At 41.3% G+C, this 21,050-nt stretch overlaps 1 protein-coding gene across 14 annotated transcripts in view; it reads right to left on the reverse strand.

Annotated features, from left to right (window-relative positions):
• Ptprt (protein tyrosine phosphatase receptor type T) overlaps positions 1-21,050 on the reverse strand; it is a 1,105,935-nt gene that overhangs the window by 687,963 nt on the left and 396,922 nt on the right. For all 14 annotated transcript variants that reach the window (XM_040732970.1, XM_040732973.1, XM_040732967.1 and 11 more), the window contains 2 exons: positions 19,294-19,409; positions 2,324-2,498 (listed from right to left, as the gene is read on the reverse strand). In XM_040732970.1, coding sequence (XP_040588904.1) covers positions 2,324-2,498; positions 19,294-19,409 — 291 coding nt within the window. The remainder of the gene's footprint in view (positions 1-2,323; positions 2,499-19,293; positions 19,410-21,050) is intronic.

Below are 21,050 nucleotides of genomic sequence, written 5' to 3' on the forward strand. Positions count from 1 at the left end.
TCTGAGAATCAAGCAATTTTTCTCCCTTCAAACACAGCAGGTATTATTCTACAGCTGGCACAATATGCACAGGTTCATTATTTCATTCACTAAATATTGCTATATTGAAATTTTAATCAGTGAACATAGCAGTGATAAAATGAATACATTCAAACACTGTTGCTGCCTGTATAAACCGCCAAACCATTCTTTGCAAAAGCAATAATACAATCCATAACAATATTCATATACTTTGGTCTACCAATTCAACTTCCAGAGAATTTATCTAAGGAAAGAACCTGATTCTGTATAATACAAAAAATTAAAATTATTATGAGTTGTTGTTTTGGAAGAACTGTGTTGAGATGTAAATTTTTACATACTCAAAGGAAGAAACAATAAAAGTAGAAACACCTGGAAATACTTAAAAGACTGTGTATGAATATGGAGATTTTTTTTTAAAGGAGGAAAATGCATTGGACAGAATGTGTGTTGGTTATTTTTCTGTTGACCTGATAACACCAGAGGCAACTTAAATAAGGCAAAGTTTATTTTGGTGGTTGCAGAAGGGGAATCCACATGGTGTGTGTGTGTGTGTGTGTGTGTGTGTGTGTGTGTGTGTGTGTGTGTGTAGGGGGGGCTGTAACAGCAGGCAGCCAGAACAAGAAGCTTAGAGATCACATCTCCTGTCACAAATTCAAATTAGAGAGCAAGGTAGAAGCTGGGTATTGTGGGGACACCAGACCTTGAGCAGAAACCCACTTCCCCTTTGGCCTGGGAGCAGGCAGCTGTGTAATGTTTACTGAAAACAATTCAGTGCTAAAGCTCTTGATAGGGCTCAGATAAGGGCTTACTCACTGAAATACCATGCCTTTCACACCCCCTATGGCTAGATGCCTCTTCCTGTTTCCCTGAGGTGCCTCCCCGATTCTGGGGCCGGAGATTAAACCACCAGCCAGGAGGGTGGGAAGTCTGGAAAGAATGGTATGTAGATGAATGGCAGAAGTCCCTAAAAAGGGAAGCTCCTTTTTCTTAGAGAAACTTCTCCTGAGAGCTCTCTGCTAAGCGGACTGGGGTCTCCTCCTAAGCTGACTTGGGAAGCATAAAGTTTTCTTAAAGCAACCGACAGGTCTCTGTGTCATCTATCCCGACCACCTCGCTACATTCTCGGATGCAGGCCGCACAGCAGGTGCCACAGGGTATGACCTCTCAAAGCTCATACCCAGTGAGTTACTTCCTCCAACAAGGCTACACCTCCCAAAGGTTCCATGACCTTCCCTAACAGTACCAGTAACTTGAAGCCAAGAGTTCAAATATGTGAGCCTATGAGTGATATTGCTCATTCAAACCAGCACAAATGGTATATGCCTGACAAATATGACAACTCAAAGAAGAGCTTGAGTAGGCAAAGGATTTGTAACCTCACCAAAGGGGCAGAAAAGGGAATGTGGTGGTTTGAGTGAGAGTGGCCCCCATAGGCTCATACATTTGAATGCTTGGTCTCCAGTTGATAGAACTTTTTGGGAAGGATTAGAAGGTGTGGTCTTATTGAAAGAGGTGTGTCACTGGGGGTGAACTTTGAGGTTTTAAGGGCCAAGACGATTCCTAGTTTGTTCTCTCTTTGCCTTGTGCTTATGGTTCAAGATGTGAACTCTTTGCTACTGCTCCATTACCATATCTAACTGTCTGCAGCCTTTTCTCCCCTACAATAATGATCATGGACTCAAACCCTCTGGAACCATGAGCCTCAAATTAAATGTTTATTTTATAAGTTGCCTTACCCATGATGTTTTGTCTAGCAACAGAAAGGTAACAAAGACACGGGACCATGTGCATATTGTAATGAAAAGTATGGAACTAGTACCTCAAGGTGAATAAACACACACATACACACTATGAACATTGACTCAAGACTATTTGGTAGGTAGGCTCACTATTTCAACAGCCTTTCTGAAATATTGTCATTACACAGAACTTGCAGTTAACACTCGTCCCCCACACACAATTGTATGAGAACATTTCAGTAGTACATCCCTAAACCACAAAGGACATGTGATCATCTTGATTTTAAACACGAAATCAAGTCAAATTTGGAGGTTGCTTCTGTGGTATATATCCCACATGTAGGCATCCCATATGAGAGAAAATCTTCTGGAAAGCAGTGACTGAAAAGCTTCCTTGTGCTGTTGGAAGGAGGAGGAGGAGGAGGAGGAGGAGGAGGAGGAGGAGGAGGAGGAGGAAGAGGAAGAGGAGGAGGAAGCAACAGGTGAGAGAAGAGGCTTGCTGTCTAAAATGGAGTGAAGAAGTCCTGTAACCACTCACTCAGTAAAGTTGTGGCACTCACCTTTCACAATCAGCTCTGCATAGTTGGATACACCAGACCCACCATCTGAGCGGATTACACAGCGATACTTGGAGACACTGCGTTGAGAGGTGTCTGCCACACTGACTGTGGCCGAAAAGCGTCTGTGGTTGACCACACGAGTGACCATGAGGGCCGTGTCTCTGCCATTCCATTGCTGAGGATACAGGAAGGGAAAGAGAGAAGAAATCATAGCATCAGAGGCTTTCTGACAATATTCAACATAGACTCCATGACTCCTTCCATGTTCCAGGGGCCCAGGATTTCCTAGAAATACAATGACAAACTGTTTCTATCTAGTCTGAAGTATCAGTTAAAAATAAACCCAACACACTGAATGCACTACCACGTCTGTCAGCCCAGCACTCTAGAAACTGAGGCAGTAGGCTTACAAGTTTGAGGCCAGCTTATATAATGAACTCTTTCTCAAAAAATATGAAGGAAGGAAGAGGGAGAACAAGAAGAGATGATTCAAGAGGAGGGATGCCTGGTTGGAAGGGACTGGGAGGAATGCTTCTCCTAATCATATCAGTTTGTGGCTCAGCATACATTTGGAGCTGGCTACATCCCCTTAACCTTCCTCCCTCCTATTTCTCTTCATCTCATAAGAAGAAATCACAATATTTCCCCAAAGACAGGCTTCAGCAGATTAACAAAACTTACAGCCTACACAGAGCATCAGTAATCAACCTTTCTCTCAGCTCCTCAGTTGGTGATCAATGTCTCACCCACCCAGACTTTGACCTCCATCTGCCCCAGGCTGTCACTATGGATAGGGGTTTTTCTACCTCCCTTCTTTGCCACATTCTCTTTCCTCTCCCTGGAAAGTTCTATGTCCCTGGGAATAGCCCATATCCCACTAATCCATGTTCAACTTGTCACTATCTCTAGGAAGTTCCCTCATCAATCACCCCACCATCTGAAAGGCAGCTGTGCCTCTCTGTATTTTACAAACATTCCACACATCCTGGTCCATGACTGTTCCCCACTTAAGACTATGAGTCCCCCACAGCACTATTCCATTCATTTTCCTATGTCAAATCTACCAAGATGTGCAAGAACAGGGCAAATACACATAGGTGTTTGTCTTTAGCAACCTGAATTTTAGGTGTGATGTTTTGGGTTAAATGAATTCTTTCACAGTAGCAAGCTGTAATAACTGGTAAGGCGTGCATGTGGATGCATTTTGAGTGGGTATTTACTAAGCACCTAGTATGTGGCAGATCCTAAGCTGGGTGCTTTTGTATAATTCTCCATTTTAATCTTCACAGCCTTGTTGAGGTGTATATTACTGCTGCTCTCCTCAGAAAAATCAAATGTCAAAGAGGTTAAATAAATATGTAGAGCAAACACATCACTCATCCAGGCTTTCCAGCATCAATTCACACACTTCTCCCTAAGACTTTATCCCCATTGCCTGCTTTAATGTAATTTTTATCTCTAAAGTGAAATGGAGGGTTCTAATTGTCTGGCTGGATTTAGAGAAACCTGGCTATTTATGATTCCCAGGCCCCAAGTCTTTCCAGATGAGATCCCTGTTGCTTCTTCAATGAAGTAAATAATCTCTCCATGTGCATAACTCATTTTTTTCAGGTCATTTTCCAATCCACCTCCCATCTGAGACATATTAAAATGGAGATACAGGAATGGCCAGGGCAGCTAATGAGGCAGTACCAACCCTATGAGAATATAGTAAACAAAGAGCCAGGAAACACAGTCACCAAGGGTTCTACCAGAGGGACAGACCAGCTTCAAATTACTCAGGGGAGTCAAAGGAGATAGTTTCCTTCACATTATTGTTTTAAAATTCTCAGGACTTTCTATGTCAAACTGGATCACCTCTACATCTCCAAAGTAAATGGCATTTTCAAAAGTCAGGACAGCAAGAGAGTCAGTCACAGCCCCACTCCCATGCCAGAAATGACCCATCATGACCAGAACAAAGCCATGGAAAGGACCAGGAGTCAGGAGGACTAGAATAGATCCTGACCACATGTGCGTGTCTTGGGGTATCCTTGTAAGAGATAATACAACTTAGACCCATGTGTAAAAGGCTACCAAACATTAAAGGACTCCCCGCCCATTCACAGTAATGTGATAAGGACACAGAAAAGATTCTGGAAAATAAGAGGACTGAACCCTGATTTGGAAAAGATGCAGAATGGATAGGGGAAGGGTCTTTAGAAGATACCCTTTGGGTGACCCAAATTTTCATCATTTCTTAGCAAGGCAATGCAAGAACACTGTAATATATACAGATGAGCCAGTGTTAGAGGATTAGTTAGATATTGTCCTACTTGATTTATTTATAATGTTTCTTTTCATCTCTCCCCCCTCTTTCTTCCCATACACAATAGATTTGCAAAAAAAACTGTCACCTGTGGAATCACTGTGAGCAATAAGTGAGAAGGTACACAAAACACTTAAACATGAAGGAACATTGGTGTTACAAGAGTTCTGCAAATTATCCATGAAATTAGCAAAGGAAAATGTTGTCAGTATATCAATAAAGATTTCCATACCCTAATACACAGAACCTGTGAAAACACACACACACACAGACACACACACACAGACACACACGTACTGGGTATACATATGCATACATACATATACATACTGGATATATATATGTATATATATATACACACATACACATATATAGTGTATATGTAAATAATTTGGGGGTATATATATATATATATTCATACTTGAGAGAGACTTGAAAAATATTATCCAGTCAAGAATTTTAAGATTAGAATGTCATTTTGGATTACCTACCTAGGGCCAATATATCACAAAGGTTTTCATGTTAAAGTGGGGTGGGGGAGAATGAGAGTCAGAGAAGAAGGGCATGTCAGAGGGAAGCAACTGCTCACTTGAACCTGAAGCAGAAATTCAGAAGCTAAAGGGGAGATCACAGGTATCATTCACAACAAGGAAGAGATTCTCTCCAGACACTTGCAAGCATGTCAACATTTGTCATTGTAAAACAACATTGTCATATACAAAGTTCACAATAAAAAAGCTGCAATCAAGACTACAGAGATTACTCAGCAGTTAAGAGAACTGTCTCCTCTTCCAGAGGACCTGGGTTCAATTCCTAGCACCCATATGGCAGGTCATAACCATCTGTAACTTCAGTTACAGGGCATCCAATTCCCTCTTCTGGCTACCTCAGACACTGCATGCACAGTGGTACACAACTATAATGAAGGCAAAATACTCATACACATAAAATAAAAATAAGGTTTTTGAAATAAACAAAAGTACTATGCAATCTAATACAAAAACAATTTCAAAAACTTCACAGTTTTTACATTTACAGTTTTGTGTTAGGCTGCATTTATAGCTATCCTTGGTCAGGCTCTGTCTATGGGTCACAGGCTGGACCTACCCTCAAAGAACATAGTCTACCAAGACTTCGATGAAATATACAGAACTCACTGAAGCTCCTTCCTGACTGTTCATCTCAACAGTGGCAGAGAAATAAATTTGTTCTGAGCCATTAGGTTTGTAGAATTTATTTCAGTAGCAATAAGAAACCAATACTAAAAGAAAGGGCTGGTTAAGTGCAAAAGCTGCATTGTGCACATTTACATTTTATCTTGATGTTGCCTCTAGTATTATTTACTTATCTTCTTAATGATGTCAGATTCTGGCAGAACTGAAGAGGATTAAGTGCCTTCCCCTGAACCGTTCACTTTTTTTTTTTTCCTGTTCAGCTCCTGAACTGAGAACCTTTCTCCCACTGAAGGATAGGAAATTGCAGGTTGTCTTATAAAATCTCTGGAAAACAGGCCTTTTGATAATCATACTTGTCATATTGGGAGCAGGTAACAGCAGGGCAGGAACAAGCAGGAGGGCCCAGAGTCAAGGCAGAAATAGTGCAGTGATGGACTGTGAGCAAGGAGAAATGGAGGTTAAATTCAGAGAGATGAGCACTGATGGGAACTGCCTGTGTGATGCCTCAGATAAGGCAGGGAAGAGCAGGTGAAGGCTGAAGGTCAAGAACAACAAGCGGGATGCAGGATTCCAGATTAAAACCTCATGGCGTACTACAAGACCTAGACAAAGATGCTCAGATAGGGAGAGACCTGGATGTTTGAATGCTATTGGCCATGCAAAGGGATTCAAACACAGGAAATATGTAAGAAGCACATGTCATAGCTACTGTTCAGCCCCAGATAGGCAGAATGCAAAATGCAAAGGAGAAAACAAGAAGGGATTTGGTTAAACAAGGGAAAGATCTGAAATCTAGGTGCATGAGTTTGATTGACACAGGTAACATCCTACTTTCATTTCTTTTTCTGTGATGAAATACCTTGACATAAAGCAACTTAGAGGAGACAGGGGGTTATCTGGCTAACAATTCTGTATTAAATCAATCTTATCAGGGAGTTGCAAGGCAGAAGCTTAAAGCAGCCAGTCACATCCACAGTCAAGAGCATACACGTTTATTACAGAACCAGTTGTGTCTATTTTTCTGCAGCCTAGGGTATAAGACCAATGAATGGTGCCTACAACTTTTCAATAGTGTCCTTGCTAGGCAATCAAGACAATCCCCTACACACATGCTGATGGGACGACATCTCAGACAACCCTTCACTGAGACGATAGGTTGCAGCATGAACACCTGGTACAATGCATGCTACCATTCCATGTTTGACTGTTCATGCTATGCTTGATTGTTACAACTGTTGTTTGAGTAGCTGACTGAATTTTATTTTTTAAGCAATTTCTGAATTGGCCTTAGACATATTTCTGCCATTTTGTGCTGTAAATTTATATAAAACAGAGTTCTTATCATTGACAATTATAAAATTAAAGTATTGATCAACTATAAAAAGTGTTGAGGAGGCTCTCCATCCTGCAGTATCAAATGTTTAGCCAAGATCTAATTCTTTATGCAAAAATTAGTAAGCATATCTATTTGATTAGTTGATGGGGGAATTCCTGTACATTTGTTAATAAATACTGTTGAGCCAATAGAAATCTAGATAGGAGGGGTATGGTTTTTCATTTATTGATAAAAATTCAAGGTCAATTTTGTGATGTGTATATTTCTCCTCTTGATTAAGTATTGTGTTTATATTGATCTTTTAAAACATAATACATAATTGAATACAGACTATAGATAGTTACTTATAATAGAATTTATAGTTAGGTAAGTTAGGTTTTCTAGATATACAAAAATATATTTGAGATAGATAGTCTTCAAACCTTTCAAAGACCTTCAGAAAATGGCATTTAAAATGGTTTAGGGTTTTTCTTGACAATGAGAAATGTCTGCTTCTGGCAGCACCAATTACGTCTGAGAGGAAGATGGACATCGAAGAAACTCCTTATGGAGTTTGCTTTCAACATGGCAAGATTAGCCATTTGGGCAAGAAACTGCTCTTGCCTGTACTGCTTGACTGTTGTTGCATAATCTGGACATGAAGGACCCACAGGAAAGTGACAGCTAAACTCAGTCTTACAGGGTTCCTGCTTCATGGAAGAGTCTACGAGACTTTCTGCAGGACAAAGAAAAATGACTGACAGACTGCCAATGCAGATGGACAGTTTTGAAATGTCCTGCTTTGCTGAGAAATCTTCTGGATACATTATGGCCTATGGGCTGAAGATGGATGCCCCAACGTTACAGAGGAAATTTGGGTGACTGTCCAGGTAGCAAGATGTCTCTGTCAATCCTAGTGTTTATATATTATCCTTCTGTGGTCTTTGATGGAGTTGAAGACAGATAGCTATAATTATAGTTTTCCTTAGTTATGATAAGAGATAAGCTACATATAGGACTTTGGACTCACAAGAATGAGATAGATGATATTTTCTTTAAATCTTGCTAAAATATTGTAACTATGTTCTTACTTGGTAACTGTTCTGTTATATATAATTTGACTATGTTAAAGTTAAGACCTTTCTTTTTGTTTAAACAGAAAAGAGGAGATGATGGGGGAATTCCTGTACATTTGTTAATAAATACTGTTGAGCCAATAGAAATCTAGATAGGAGGGACTAGGAGTCCAGGAGGACTCTGGGAAGGAGAAACACAAGAGAGTTCGAGATGTAACGCCATGGGGAAGGATCCTGGAACTATTCTCTGGTAAGATACATACTTAGATTAACAATTATGGGGTAATTACTTAAGTCAGAGCTAGCCAGTAAGAAACAAGCAAGGCCAACAACTTCATAATTCATATAGCCTCCTGTGTGTTTATTTGGGACTGATACGGCTCTAGAACCAGGCTGGCGGGAAAGCGGCTCTGGAACCAGGCTGGCGGAAAGGCTCCTTCTCAAGGAAAAAGCTTCTCTTAACAATTAGTACTCAAATTTGCTTTGATCTCCAATATAAAATTATATATACACCAAGCATTTAAAATATTTATTTACAATGTATTGCCAGTGAATGGTTCATTTATCTGCCTGTCTTACATATCCTATATACTGAGGGTTAAATTTTCCGTAGCTAAAAGGGGTGTCATTAGTGAAAACAGAAGTCCTTGCCTAGAAACCAGGGGCCAACACTTGCACCACCACTGTGGCCAGCTGTAGTCATAGCAACATGAGGAAACTTACCATTGACTGTAGGTGGCTCCTAGAGAAGGGGAGTGAGAGCTTTAGGCAGCCTACATGCACAGGCTTGGGGAACGAGAACTCTGACTTCTAAAGAGACTCTGGTAAGAACAATAAAAGCATCCGTGCTGCCCGACACTTTCCTATTTCTAGCTTCTTCTACAGTAAATCATACACCATGCCCCTGAACTCCAACAAGCATTGCCTGGAAATCTATGAGTACGTGGTGTATGAATAATTCACTTTCATCGGTTGTGTTGCTGCTTTTAATGGGAACTGACCATGATAGAATATTCGTCAAGCAAAAATCTCAAATTTTCTACAATAAAACATTGTTTCCCAGCACAACACACACACACACACACACACACACACACACACACACACACACACACGAACTGCATAACTGAACTGCATATTTTATTTAATTTAGAATTAATGTGAGCATTGAATAAAAGTCAAGATAATATTGTGTTTTAAGGTCTTAAAACCATCTAATCTGTTGCCCAGACTAGCCTCTTAACTTACTGGATAGCCCAAACTGGTCTCAATCTCATGAGCCTCCTACATAGGTATCCCTGGAATATAGTAGTATTACCAAACCTGGCTCTAGCTGGTATTTTCGAGTGTTTAGTTTTCACTCGGCACTGTGCTCATTGGCTAACACACTAGGTATTACTTTATCCTTTTGAAATCCTTGGGAATGGTCTCAAAGGGTGGTCCTTGGATCGGCCACCCCAGGAGCTCTGGGGAACTTGTTAGCAGTGTAACATTTTGAAGAACTGCAGCTGATATCCATTTGTAGATGCTGTTTATTGGAGCTTGGACTCTGAGTTTTCTCCTCTTTCCCTATTCTATTATTAATCACTCTGGAAATGTACTCATTATTTTACAAAACAGAAAATGAGAGACTGTGGGGTGTGGAAGGTATAATTTCTGCCCAGAGGAATTTACAGGCTGGGTAAAGATTCTAGCAAAACAACAAAAAGGCAAAAACATAAACATGAAGTAGATCATTGAAATAGCCTACTTCACAGGGAAAAACAGGGTAGGCATGGAAAAAGGCCTGCTCTTAGAATAGCCTACAACAGTGGTTCTCAAGGCTGGTACTCAAGTTGGATTACAATAGCATCCCTTGTGAACACAAAATGTGGGCTCTTTGGCCCTGCCTTAGCCCTCATCAATTGGGAACTCAGATAGACCCTGATCAATCAGGCTATTTTCATCTTAGCAAACTAATGCTTGGTGAAGTATACTATGGGTCATAAATAATTAAGTCTTAATTAAGCAAGTGTGATGGTGAACATCTCTGACCCCAACACTTTGGAGGCAGACACAAGAAGGTAGAGTATTTGAGGCCAGCCTAGGCTATATAGTAAGACCCTGTTTCTGATACATTTGAAACCACCTTGGAGTTAAAAGTGGAAGAGAAGTCAAGAAATATGGCTTAAGAGTAGAGACCTTGTTAAAACTGCAGATTGGGATTCAGTGGGCAGGGCTGGGATTCTTCATCTTTATCAAGTTCTCAGGTACACTGAAGCTGGTCTGTGAACCACAATCAGAGTACAGCTTTACGTGACTTTGCTGATGGAGGAACTACACCTAGATGATCTATTCCAGGAACAGGCCATGCACCACCAGCATCCATTTGCTGTCCAGTGTGTAACAGGCACAGACAGAGTCAACGGCTCTGCAACAGAAGGTAGACCCTGCAAGGTTCCAGCCACTTTTGTTTGTTTGAAAAACACCTCATTTCATCTTGCAGCATCTTGAGGAAAGCACAGGCCTGGTTCTCTGCAAATAGTGGAAATCTGTACATCTGGAACTCACATGTAAGAAGGAGAGTGGTATATACATACACATGCCTCACAATATCAAGTTATAGCAGCTGGCAGACCAGTAGGTGGATAAGGTTTTCTGACACTATCTCCATCAGTCTAGACCCAGGGTTCTCAGTTTTCAGTGTTCATCAGAATCACATGCACAATGATTCCAGAGTCTTGGGGTGAAGATGGATAATTCTCATTTCTAACAGCTTCCCAAATGATGCCAATGGCTCTCACCTTGATCTGGGTTCAACAACTTAAAGATTAATCTCATCTTCTGTCCTTCAGGGGAAAGCAAGTAGGCAATAACACCCTAGGACACACAAATTAAAAGCTGCCTTATCTCTAGGACCTCACTTGGGCTGAGGTACCCAACCGCAGGAGAAGGCTAAACTCAGTCCAGGATGTGTGTGCAGAGACACATTCCTGGCCTCAGGATGACTGAGTCATGCTCACAGATGCTTACTACAGGTTCTGTGTGCTTACCAAGGTCACTGGAGCTGCATTTGGTCAGAGAGGTGCTATATCCCAATTCATGCAGGGTTACACATGCTCTAAACAGAGCAAAGGGGTCTCATAGCCTAAACAGCTTCAGTTCAATATTATGCTTATCAGTGTTCCTCTGGTGGTAACACTTCCCCAAGAAATCAAAATCAATCTCTCAATCTCTCTGTCTTCCTCCCTCCCTATCTCTTCCTCTCTCCTCTGCAAAATCAACTTCTAGTCCACTTCCTCTCGGCTTGCATTGTTTTATGTGGGTAAGCCACTTTATCTATTGAAGAGGATGACCTAGAAATATTTACCCTTCGCTATCCCTAGAACACACACACACACACACACACACACACACACACACACACACACTCAAGTAGGATCTCTCTGACTCAGAAACCATCTAGAGAAGAGGTGTGCATAATGAACACATCTAACGCATGTTCTATTTGCCCACTTCCTAATTATCTATCAAGGCATCTAATATGGCCTCACTGTTTTGCTGTTCCCTCTCCACTCACCTCTTGTGTCATGACATTATCCCCTTCACAAAGAGATGAGACATAGCACAGGAAGAAAAAAAATAAAGGCTGTCATTATTTCAGAGAGAGGAGCCAGGTTTGCAATTGATTTGTAATTGGCAGAAATGAGGACAATGCTGTCTCTAATAAAAGAAAACTGTTGCTGGTTCTATACAACAAATTGGACACTCACCGAATAGGAGACAGTCCACTACAGTGTCTTGCAATCTTACAAGCTAGTTTGAGCTTCAGGAATTAAAAAAAGAAGTAGATAAATAAATAATCAGGTCCCTCATTTCCAGCTGAAATGGTCTGATTGCTCCAGGAGTCTCCCAACCAGCAAATATTTAGGTGACATTCCCACAATCCATTCGTAATGAATATTCTTCCCACCCCCAGTCCTCCCTGCAACGGTATGACATTTGGAAACTTACTAGAATCGCGTCCATCAATTCTCTTAAGAGCACATTTGTACCTTTTTGGCAGTCTCTAAAGAATAGCTTTTGATTATTCTTTATTAAAAGTTAAAAGAAATAGAAGTAGACATAAATCATTTTTGATTAGCTGTTCTGAAACCCTTCCAAGGGCCCACTGCATTCATGGCCGGCAGTTCGTTGGGTCCCGAGGCCTGAGTCCAGAGCTCCTGCAGACTCAGAAGAGGACTGATGTAAGCCCCACAGGGGACCACAAGCTTGCAGCAAAGTAGACCAGACTAGCAGGCATGGCCTGCACATTCACCATCTCTCAGTGACAGTTTGCTTTATTTGTGACAGGCTCACCCCTCCAAGCTCCACCAAAAAGACCACTTCTCCCAAAGTTACTGCCTATATTGAACATGCACCCCTCCCTGCTTTACCCATCAGCTGCCATCAGCCCCATTTTCCTCAGGCAGCCTCCCGACTTTGTGATGAAATAGTTAACTGTGTTGCTCATTGTCTTCATCAGTGGGAGTTGAACTCTGGGAGGGAGCTGGCCTGCAAAGATTGCTTCTGATGCTGTCTATCCTATCACACAGCTCCTAGCCAAGCAGGAAGCTAGCCAAGTTAGGATGAAGAAAGACACAAAGAAACAGAATAAGAGAGAGAAGTATCCAAGGTGAAGTTCCTGGTCAGAGTAGCCAGGGTCCTGATAAGGGATCTGCACATGACAGGAGAAATGAAGCCTGGCCATTAGGTGCACGTGAAGTTGTTTTCCATTTATTTTTCACAGTGCTGAATACAGAACCCGGGGCCTCAGCACACACTAGGGAAACACTCTCCAAGGAGCTTCATGTATATCTTGGCACTATTGGTTGATCTGGTGTGACTTTTGGGTGAAGAGTAACAGAGAGGATAAAGCATGAGATGTTAGGACCACAACTAAAAAAATAGATTTTATGATGTATAGCTTATATCTCAATAATGTCTACTAATAAATATTAATGTATAGATACCTTCACATTTGGTTCCCCAGCTATGACACAGATCTCCCATGTTGGAATATCATTTTACACCCATCATCCCCATGGAACATGAGCATAAGCATGAAGCCCACACTGACTGTAGTGTTGTAAGTAACAAGGCCCCTCATCTTAGGACCAGGAGTTCAGCATCTTCTGCTGGGATCTATGATACTGTAGTAGGCAATCCAGTTAACCTGCAAATCAGCTAAAACATTCCCATAACAGTGATTGGCCCATGGCCTCAGGGACTCAAGATGGTCATGGAAAGGAATACTCAGTGTCATCAAGGGCTGAAAGAATAGACAAATACAGACAATGACCCCACTGATGGGGGCTTGACCTAGAACATCTCCAACTTCACAGCAGTGTGAAAGTGATATATAGTAAGCGGGAATTGCACTTCAAATCTTCATTTGTGCTTTGGCTAGCAGTACATGCTACACTCTGTGAAGATGATGGACAGCAGCCAGGAGACCCAGCTTCCAGTCAGTCAGCAATGCAGGTGGGGAGGGGCACGGGAACTCCACGATACAATGCATTGCTGAGCTACACTGCCCCTTAGCTTGAGTGTACTAAATGTACTTTAAATGCCACTCACACTCAGTATAGGTTAGGAAATCAACTCCATCCTTAAGCCAAGGAACATCTGTATAAGGACTGATAAGCATCCCTTGGTTTTAACAAGGAACACACTGCTGATATTTACAGAGGTGGCTTTTATAAAGAGATGAATGCTGAGGAAAACCACAATGCAAATATCAACCTTATAGTAAAGAAACATGGCTAAAGAAGAGACAATAAAACCAAAACGTATCCAGAGAGGTCAGTTTGAGTGACATTTCAAGTGTATTTTTATTTCACTTATTTTCTTACAGATTTGGGATATTCAAATACATTTAAGTATCTAGTACAGTGGATGGAAAAGTAGAGGCATGGGTGGATGCTAAATAAAGGAATGTGTGTGTGCACGTGCGTGTGCAAGCACTTTACCCACTGAGCCATTTTCCCAGCTTGGAGTCACATTTTTAAATAGGGATCCACCTGCAAAAAAGGATTAGATTTGGTGTAGCAAAGGGACATGAATGAACCCAAGATTTCAGGATGCAACACACATTCTTATCCTGGTTCTCCTGCTCAACCCCAGTTTGAACCCTCAAGCCCTCATTTATACTCTCCATCACTATTTCCCTCCCTGTCTCCCTCCTGTCAATGCTCAACCTTATTGAGGCTGTTAATGTCAGCTTCTTGAAAGATCATGGAGAGCATTACACGTATTCTGTGTATAGGCCCTCGGGATATGTCCGCCGTTATGCATACTCTCCTGGCTTTACTATCATTTTTTAGTTTCTCTGACCACCATGCAGAAGCCCAAATAGGAGGACATTGAGTTCAGAGACAATGAATGGGAGGAGATTCTTCACTCACCACTTTGTGCACTGGTAGCCAGTTCTTCCCCACAGGGATCAAGGTAAGAAGTTAACAGGAAGAATTTCTGCTAAGCAGACTTACAGACATGTGTGTTTATCTTACAGCCAGGTACAGCTGATATGGAGTGATGGATTCCCAGAATGAGAGCCTTTTCCTGTCAGGCCCTCTCTGGTGCCTGTGATGTCTTGACACATACACAGACCCTGCTGGGATCCATGCAGGGCATCTGGACACATGGCCTCATTTTTGAGGTGGCTAGTGTTATTGGTTGTACAGACTCCCAGTGGAACATACTGTCTTCAGAGAGGCCTCAAATTTCACCTCCATGGTGGTCCTGACAGGTTTGCTCTAGAGTCCCTGAAGAGTGGGGTGAGGGTAGCATCCCCTCAGCAATGCACTGCTATAAGAAAAGAGGACACGACAGAGTATTCTAAAAACCCACTTGGATGAACAATATGCCTGAGGGAATCTGGTCTGTGTCCTTACCAGGGCACCAGACATTCACTGAAAATTGGCCACTCAACCCTAGGAGACACTTCCTGCCATTCCTAGAGCACTTACATCTAAGGAAAAGTGACCATTCCCCCCTTTAATGGCATTTATTTTTGTTTATGTTTCCTGCATTCACTTTTAATACTTCAATTAAACAGAGAAAAGAATAAAAGCATATACAATCTATTATCACAATTAGTAATATTGATGTATGCCTTATAGTATTGTAAGTATATATATATACATGTATGCATAATATATAAGGATGTATTGCATTATATAAGTAAGTATATAACTTTGCACATGTTTATGTATGTACATGTTTTTTCATTAAAATATTAAATATATCAACAGTTTTATAGCTGCACTTTCACTTAACTACATACTATGAGAATATCATTAAGTATCTGTCTACAATCAGATATTTAATTACTGCATTCTAGCATTTACTTAATTAAACTCTCTTGCACAATATTCTAGTATTTTCTAGTTTTCTGTCCAGTTGCAGATAGTTGCAGGTACATCTCTATCCCCATTTCTGGTAATTTCTTTAGAAAACTGCCTTAAGTGAAGCTAAGTTTGCAAAAATATTGAAGGTTTTAGATCTTATGTGCCTAATTATCTTCCAGAAATGATGGACCTGTCTATATATTACATGTGCTCGCGTGTACGTGTGTGTGTCCTGTTATTTCTGTTTCCCTGTGGGTACTATGATCAGTAACTTCCAACCACAGTGTTGCTCACATGCCTAGAACTTTACTAGTTACACAGGCCTTTGGCAGAAAGCCCAGTATTTAAGCCCTCCTTCCTAATATCCCCTGAAATATGGAGGAGGGAGCCAACACTCAAGGAGCCTTCCTTGCAGGGATAGTTATTGTATCCATCCACTCACGTCATTAAGTTTAAAGCCTCCCCGGGTAGAGATAGATTAGCAGAAAACTGAGGACCCCCGCTCGAACTGTGCCCCCCCATTTCTTTCCACATCTTAAGCCTGAGCATTATTATGATGTGAAACAGCCCCACAAAAGCCGCTTGTGCGCCCTCAATAAGACTGTGGAGGGGACGCTGTTCATTACATCACACAGCCTTTGCTTTACGAGGGCTCCTGGGAGCTATTCTTGTCTGGCCTCTGTGTGAACAACAGTTAGAATTTTCCTGAGCAATTGGTTTGTGTTTATCTCGAAGACATTGTAAACTGTATATCTGACAAGCTTTCTTTATCCCACTGGTGGCTCTGGTGCTCCGGCGTCCCTCTTGTGACCCACAAGCCAGCAGTGGGAACGCAGAAATATAGTCATAGCTTGAGAAGTAGCTCTGATGTGTTCTTCCTAGCTCCTGGTGGCTTGCTTTTCATTTACACTATCTTGTCTTGCTTTGTATCCTCTTGTAAGCCACCAGAAAAGCGTTCAAAAGCAGATAAATAAGTACGATATGAAGGAGCTCCGCAATGTGTACTTCTGTCTGTTTTCTTCAACACGTGCACTATGAACTGCTTTAAACCCCTTCTGTTTACAGACCTGAGGCTGAGTGCATACAAGTCAGTACTGCAGGAACACTGACCTCACAATAATTGGACTGCCTAAATAAAGTTTCTGAAAATACTATGATTGTCCTACCTCATTCTCATGGAATCAATGCCATTGAAATGACAATGCTTCTTTGGTGCAAAATGTACTTTAACTCTAATGATGATGAAAAGAGTCAATAGCGCTCCTTAATATTGAGCAACACAGAAGGAGGGACGTAAGTAGCAAGGAGAAATTGTGAGTTCCTAAGATGGGCTTTGTCTGCCCAAGGAGTTTTCAACTGTAAGTAAAAAAAAAATGGTTCAAATTTAAGAAGAGAAATGACAGCATGAACTCCATAATATATATAGCTATATATATAAATATATAAATATATATATATATATATATATATATATATAGAGAGAGAGAGAGAGAGAGAGAGAGAGAATCTACCTGAACCAATGAGCACACAATAACTCATTCAACATCCTTGGTCATCAGGAAAACAAACTTTCAAATCACACACAATGCCATGTTTAACTTCCTGGTTGTTCAGGAAGTTAAGCTCACATCCACACAAGACCTGACCATTTCACTACTAGATGTTTACCGAAGAGAAATGAAAAATAAATATACACACATAGATTCCCATGTTAATGTTTACAGCAGACTCTTCTTAGCAGATAACAGTGGGAACAGGGGCCTGTCTCTGACTCTGTTGCCACTTTGTGGACCCTTTCCTTCTACTAGACTGCCTTCTCTAGCCTTAATAGAAGAGGAGGTGCCTTTCTCACTGCAACCTGATATACCTCGGCTGGATAGTAACCTTGGGAACCTGCCCTTTTCTGAAGAGAAACAGAGGAGGAGTTGATGGTGGGAGGTAATTAGGGAAAGGAATGGAAGGAGAGGAGGGAGGGAAACTGCTGTCGGGATGTAAAACCCAAAAGTAAATAAATAAACAAAATTACATTGCTTAAAAAAAGGAAATTGGAAACAGTGCAACAAGCAGCTGTCAGAAAGTTAATATATAAGAAAATTGTGATATATGGCTTACTATTAATAGTCCATTGTTAGAACAGATTATTCCTAAGAACAAGCTAACTAAATAAAATATTGATACACGCAATGATGTAAATGGACCTCACCTCAGAATTATTAAGCAAGAGTTTAGTGCTGCTTGATTCCAGTGTGTGTGTATATGTGTGTGTGTGTGTGTGTGTGTCTGTGCCTGTGTGTGTCTGTGTCTGTGTGTGTTCATGCATGTATGAAGACAAGATTCAAGGGGCACAGCAGGCATGTGAAGGTCAGAGGACAACCTCAGGCATAGGTCCTCACCTTCTACCTTATTCGAGGCAGCATACACTGTGCATACACCAGGCAAGCTGGCTCATAAGCCTTCAGGGATGCTCCTGTTTCCACCTCCCATCTCACAGGGGCACACTGTGATCACAGATGTCATGCTACCACCCAGGGACTTTTTATGCATTCTGGGAATCTGACCTCTAGTCCTCATGCTTGCACAGCAAGGGCCTCATCCGCTGACCCATTCCCCCAAGCCCTACATTGATACAAAACTGTAGAACATGTAACTAATACATAATATCAGGAAACATACCAGTGGTTCTTTATTACACACTGGAGTAGAGAAAGATTAAAAATGGAAACAAGGACACCTTAGAAGATAACACCAATGCTCATTAACTTGATTGTGAAACTATTCACACACAAATACATGAAATTTTTCAAGTTGTATGCCTTAAGCATTACATCTCAATTATCTTCAATAAAACTATTTGAAAATACTTGGCATTAAATGAAAGCTGAATATAGTAGCTCATATCTGTAATCCCAACACTGAGAGGGATGAGACAGAAATATAAAAAGTTTTGGGCCAGCCTGGGCCATATAGCAAGATATCATCAAAAAGAAAAGAAATTGCAGGTGGGGGGAGAGAATAATGATGGCCTCCTTGATATTGTAGGGAAAAATCTCAGCTCTACCCTGTGTGCTGCCTCATACCTTGGTTCTTGTGTTTGCAGTGAGAGGAGCATGACAGTGCTACCACCGTGAGTGTTCTCATTCTGTGTCCCATCATCTGGCTTTGTACCCTACCCAGAAATGTTCTCTCATCTTGCTAGGGGAGCAGGATCGATGAGCATAAAAGACAGACGAGTGGATCCAAGCTTAAAACACTGTCCTAAAGGACTGTACTCAGTGATGGACTCATTTAGCCAGAGAACAGACTGCTCATCTCAGGAGCATTTTCTAAGAAAAGAGTAACGTTTTCACAAAGACATTCAAGTACCTTTTAGTGAAGGATGAATGATGTCACAAACCCAGACCCTAAGACATTCGGTTTGTCTTAGCCTTAGTAATTGTAGCTTTAATAACTAAGTTTGTCAGAAAGTGCTTGGTGGTAGTGGGGAGGGGTCATATTCACAAATGCTTGACCCAGAACTTTTACATTGCCATCAGCTTCTCTGTCTATAAAATGTCAATCTACCAGAACAGTAGATAACATTTCACAAGGGCATGGGTGGAGAGCAATATCCAAGGAGCAGAAAAAATTTTAAATGCCCCCTTCCCCGACATACCCTTCTTCACAGAACATACTTTCTTCCTTGCAAAGGGAGGGAACAGTATGAACAAGATTCTCTCCTATTCTTACCTGAAGCCAAAGTTTGTCATGCTGGGACCACTTTCCACCAGCAATGCACTGAAATGTGGCATTCTGCCCGACGTTCACCTCAACATTTTGGAGTCGCAGGAAATGAGGTGCTTTCCCTAAGAGAGAAAACCAAAGAACACGTGAAGACAGGATACAGTTGCCCACACCATTTATCCATCAGAGACAGCAGCTCGGGATAGCCTGTGTTTGTCCGAGAAGATGCCAGGCTCATGGAAGAGTTGTTGGACCACTACAGAGTGAGGCCTATTCTGTAAATTACACATATTGTCTCATCTGAGCCTAGTGAAATCTATGGAGTAGACAGGAGAGCATCCTTAGTTCACAGATCCCAAATCTAAGACTCTGAACAATATGTAGTTTATCACAGTTGGGCATTCAGAAAACAGGGGAGCCAAGATATGAATCTTGTCCTATGAGACCCTCAAAGTTCTTAGACAACTTGGTCCACACATCTCTAGAATAGTCCAAAGTGATGGTTGCCCCTGGGAATGATAGTAGGTTAAAGACAGAATCATAGAACATAAAGCTCCTCCCTTGACTCTGGTGATACTGCTGCTGATGGAAATGGTTAAGGACAAAGAGTATAGTAGGAAGAAAGGAGGAGGAAACTGTAAGAACTGTCATTTAGTGAGTATTGAAAGGTACCATGCTTAGCATCTAGACTTTACTCAACATAGTGCAACTGCCTATGAATCCCAGAAAGTTACCCATGTTCACAAAGGTTTACATTCTCAGCTTTATACAGTGACACCTCCTAAGCATGGGTGGGATGTAGGACAAGGGTTCTGGGAATTGAGCATGACATGATTTTCAAATGAAAATCAGCATGTGAGATAATCAGCCCTAGGATTAAGCCTGAGTTTCATGTTTAATTTCTTATATTCATCTCACTCCTTGTTTGTGGGGTCGAAAGCTCCTGTATATAACTCCCTCATCAAATAGCAATGTCTGGTTTCCATTAGCTGATAACTAATGACAAGAGGAATGAGTTTTGTCATTGAGAGCAATGAAGGTACCCTGCAACCATCAATAAAATCAGCGATAAGTTGGGCTTAGACTCCTTATCCCAAGTGGGGCTAAATTAAAGGGCCTTATAACACCAAGCACATTGAGAAAAACAGTAAGAATAACATACTAAAACCCCAACCAGCGCTAAGCAGTAGTCTTAGTCAAGGCTTCTCTTATCATGGTAAAATACTACAAACAAATTGGAGAGAAGAGGGCTTATTTAACCTTACAGCTATAATTCATCATCCAGGAAAGTCAGGACAGGAACTCAGGATAGATACTTTATGGTAGAAATAGAGCAGTGACTGTGGAGGAAGGCTGCTTACTGGCTTGCTCTTTGTGGCTTGCTCAGTCTATTTTGTTTTCCAGGACCAACTGACTAGGAATGGCACCACCAGTAATAGGCTAGGCCCTTCCACAACAACAATTAATCAAGAAAATTCCCCTACCATGATCCACAGGCTTTCCCAGAGGCTAATCTGCTGGGAGCATTTTCTCAGTTAAGATTTCCTCTTCCTAAATGACTGTATCTTGTGTCAAGTTGACATAAAAACAGCCAGAAAAACACTTTGCATTTTTATCTATTCTAATTTCATAACATCCATGTGAAGCATCTGACAAAGGGTAGAAATTAGCATCAGCAAGTCCAATATTGTTGTGACAGCTAGCTTTAACTGTCACCTTGACATAACCCATAATCACCTGGAAAGAGGATCTCAGAAAGGTGG

This window comes from Mesocricetus auratus, unplaced genomic scaffold (genome assembly GCF_017639785.1).
Source record: "Mesocricetus auratus isolate SY011 unplaced genomic scaffold, BCM_Maur_2.0 Super-Scaffold_100028, whole genome shotgun sequence".
In the NCBI taxonomy this organism is placed as follows: domain Eukaryota; kingdom Metazoa; phylum Chordata; class Mammalia; order Rodentia; family Cricetidae; genus Mesocricetus; species Mesocricetus auratus.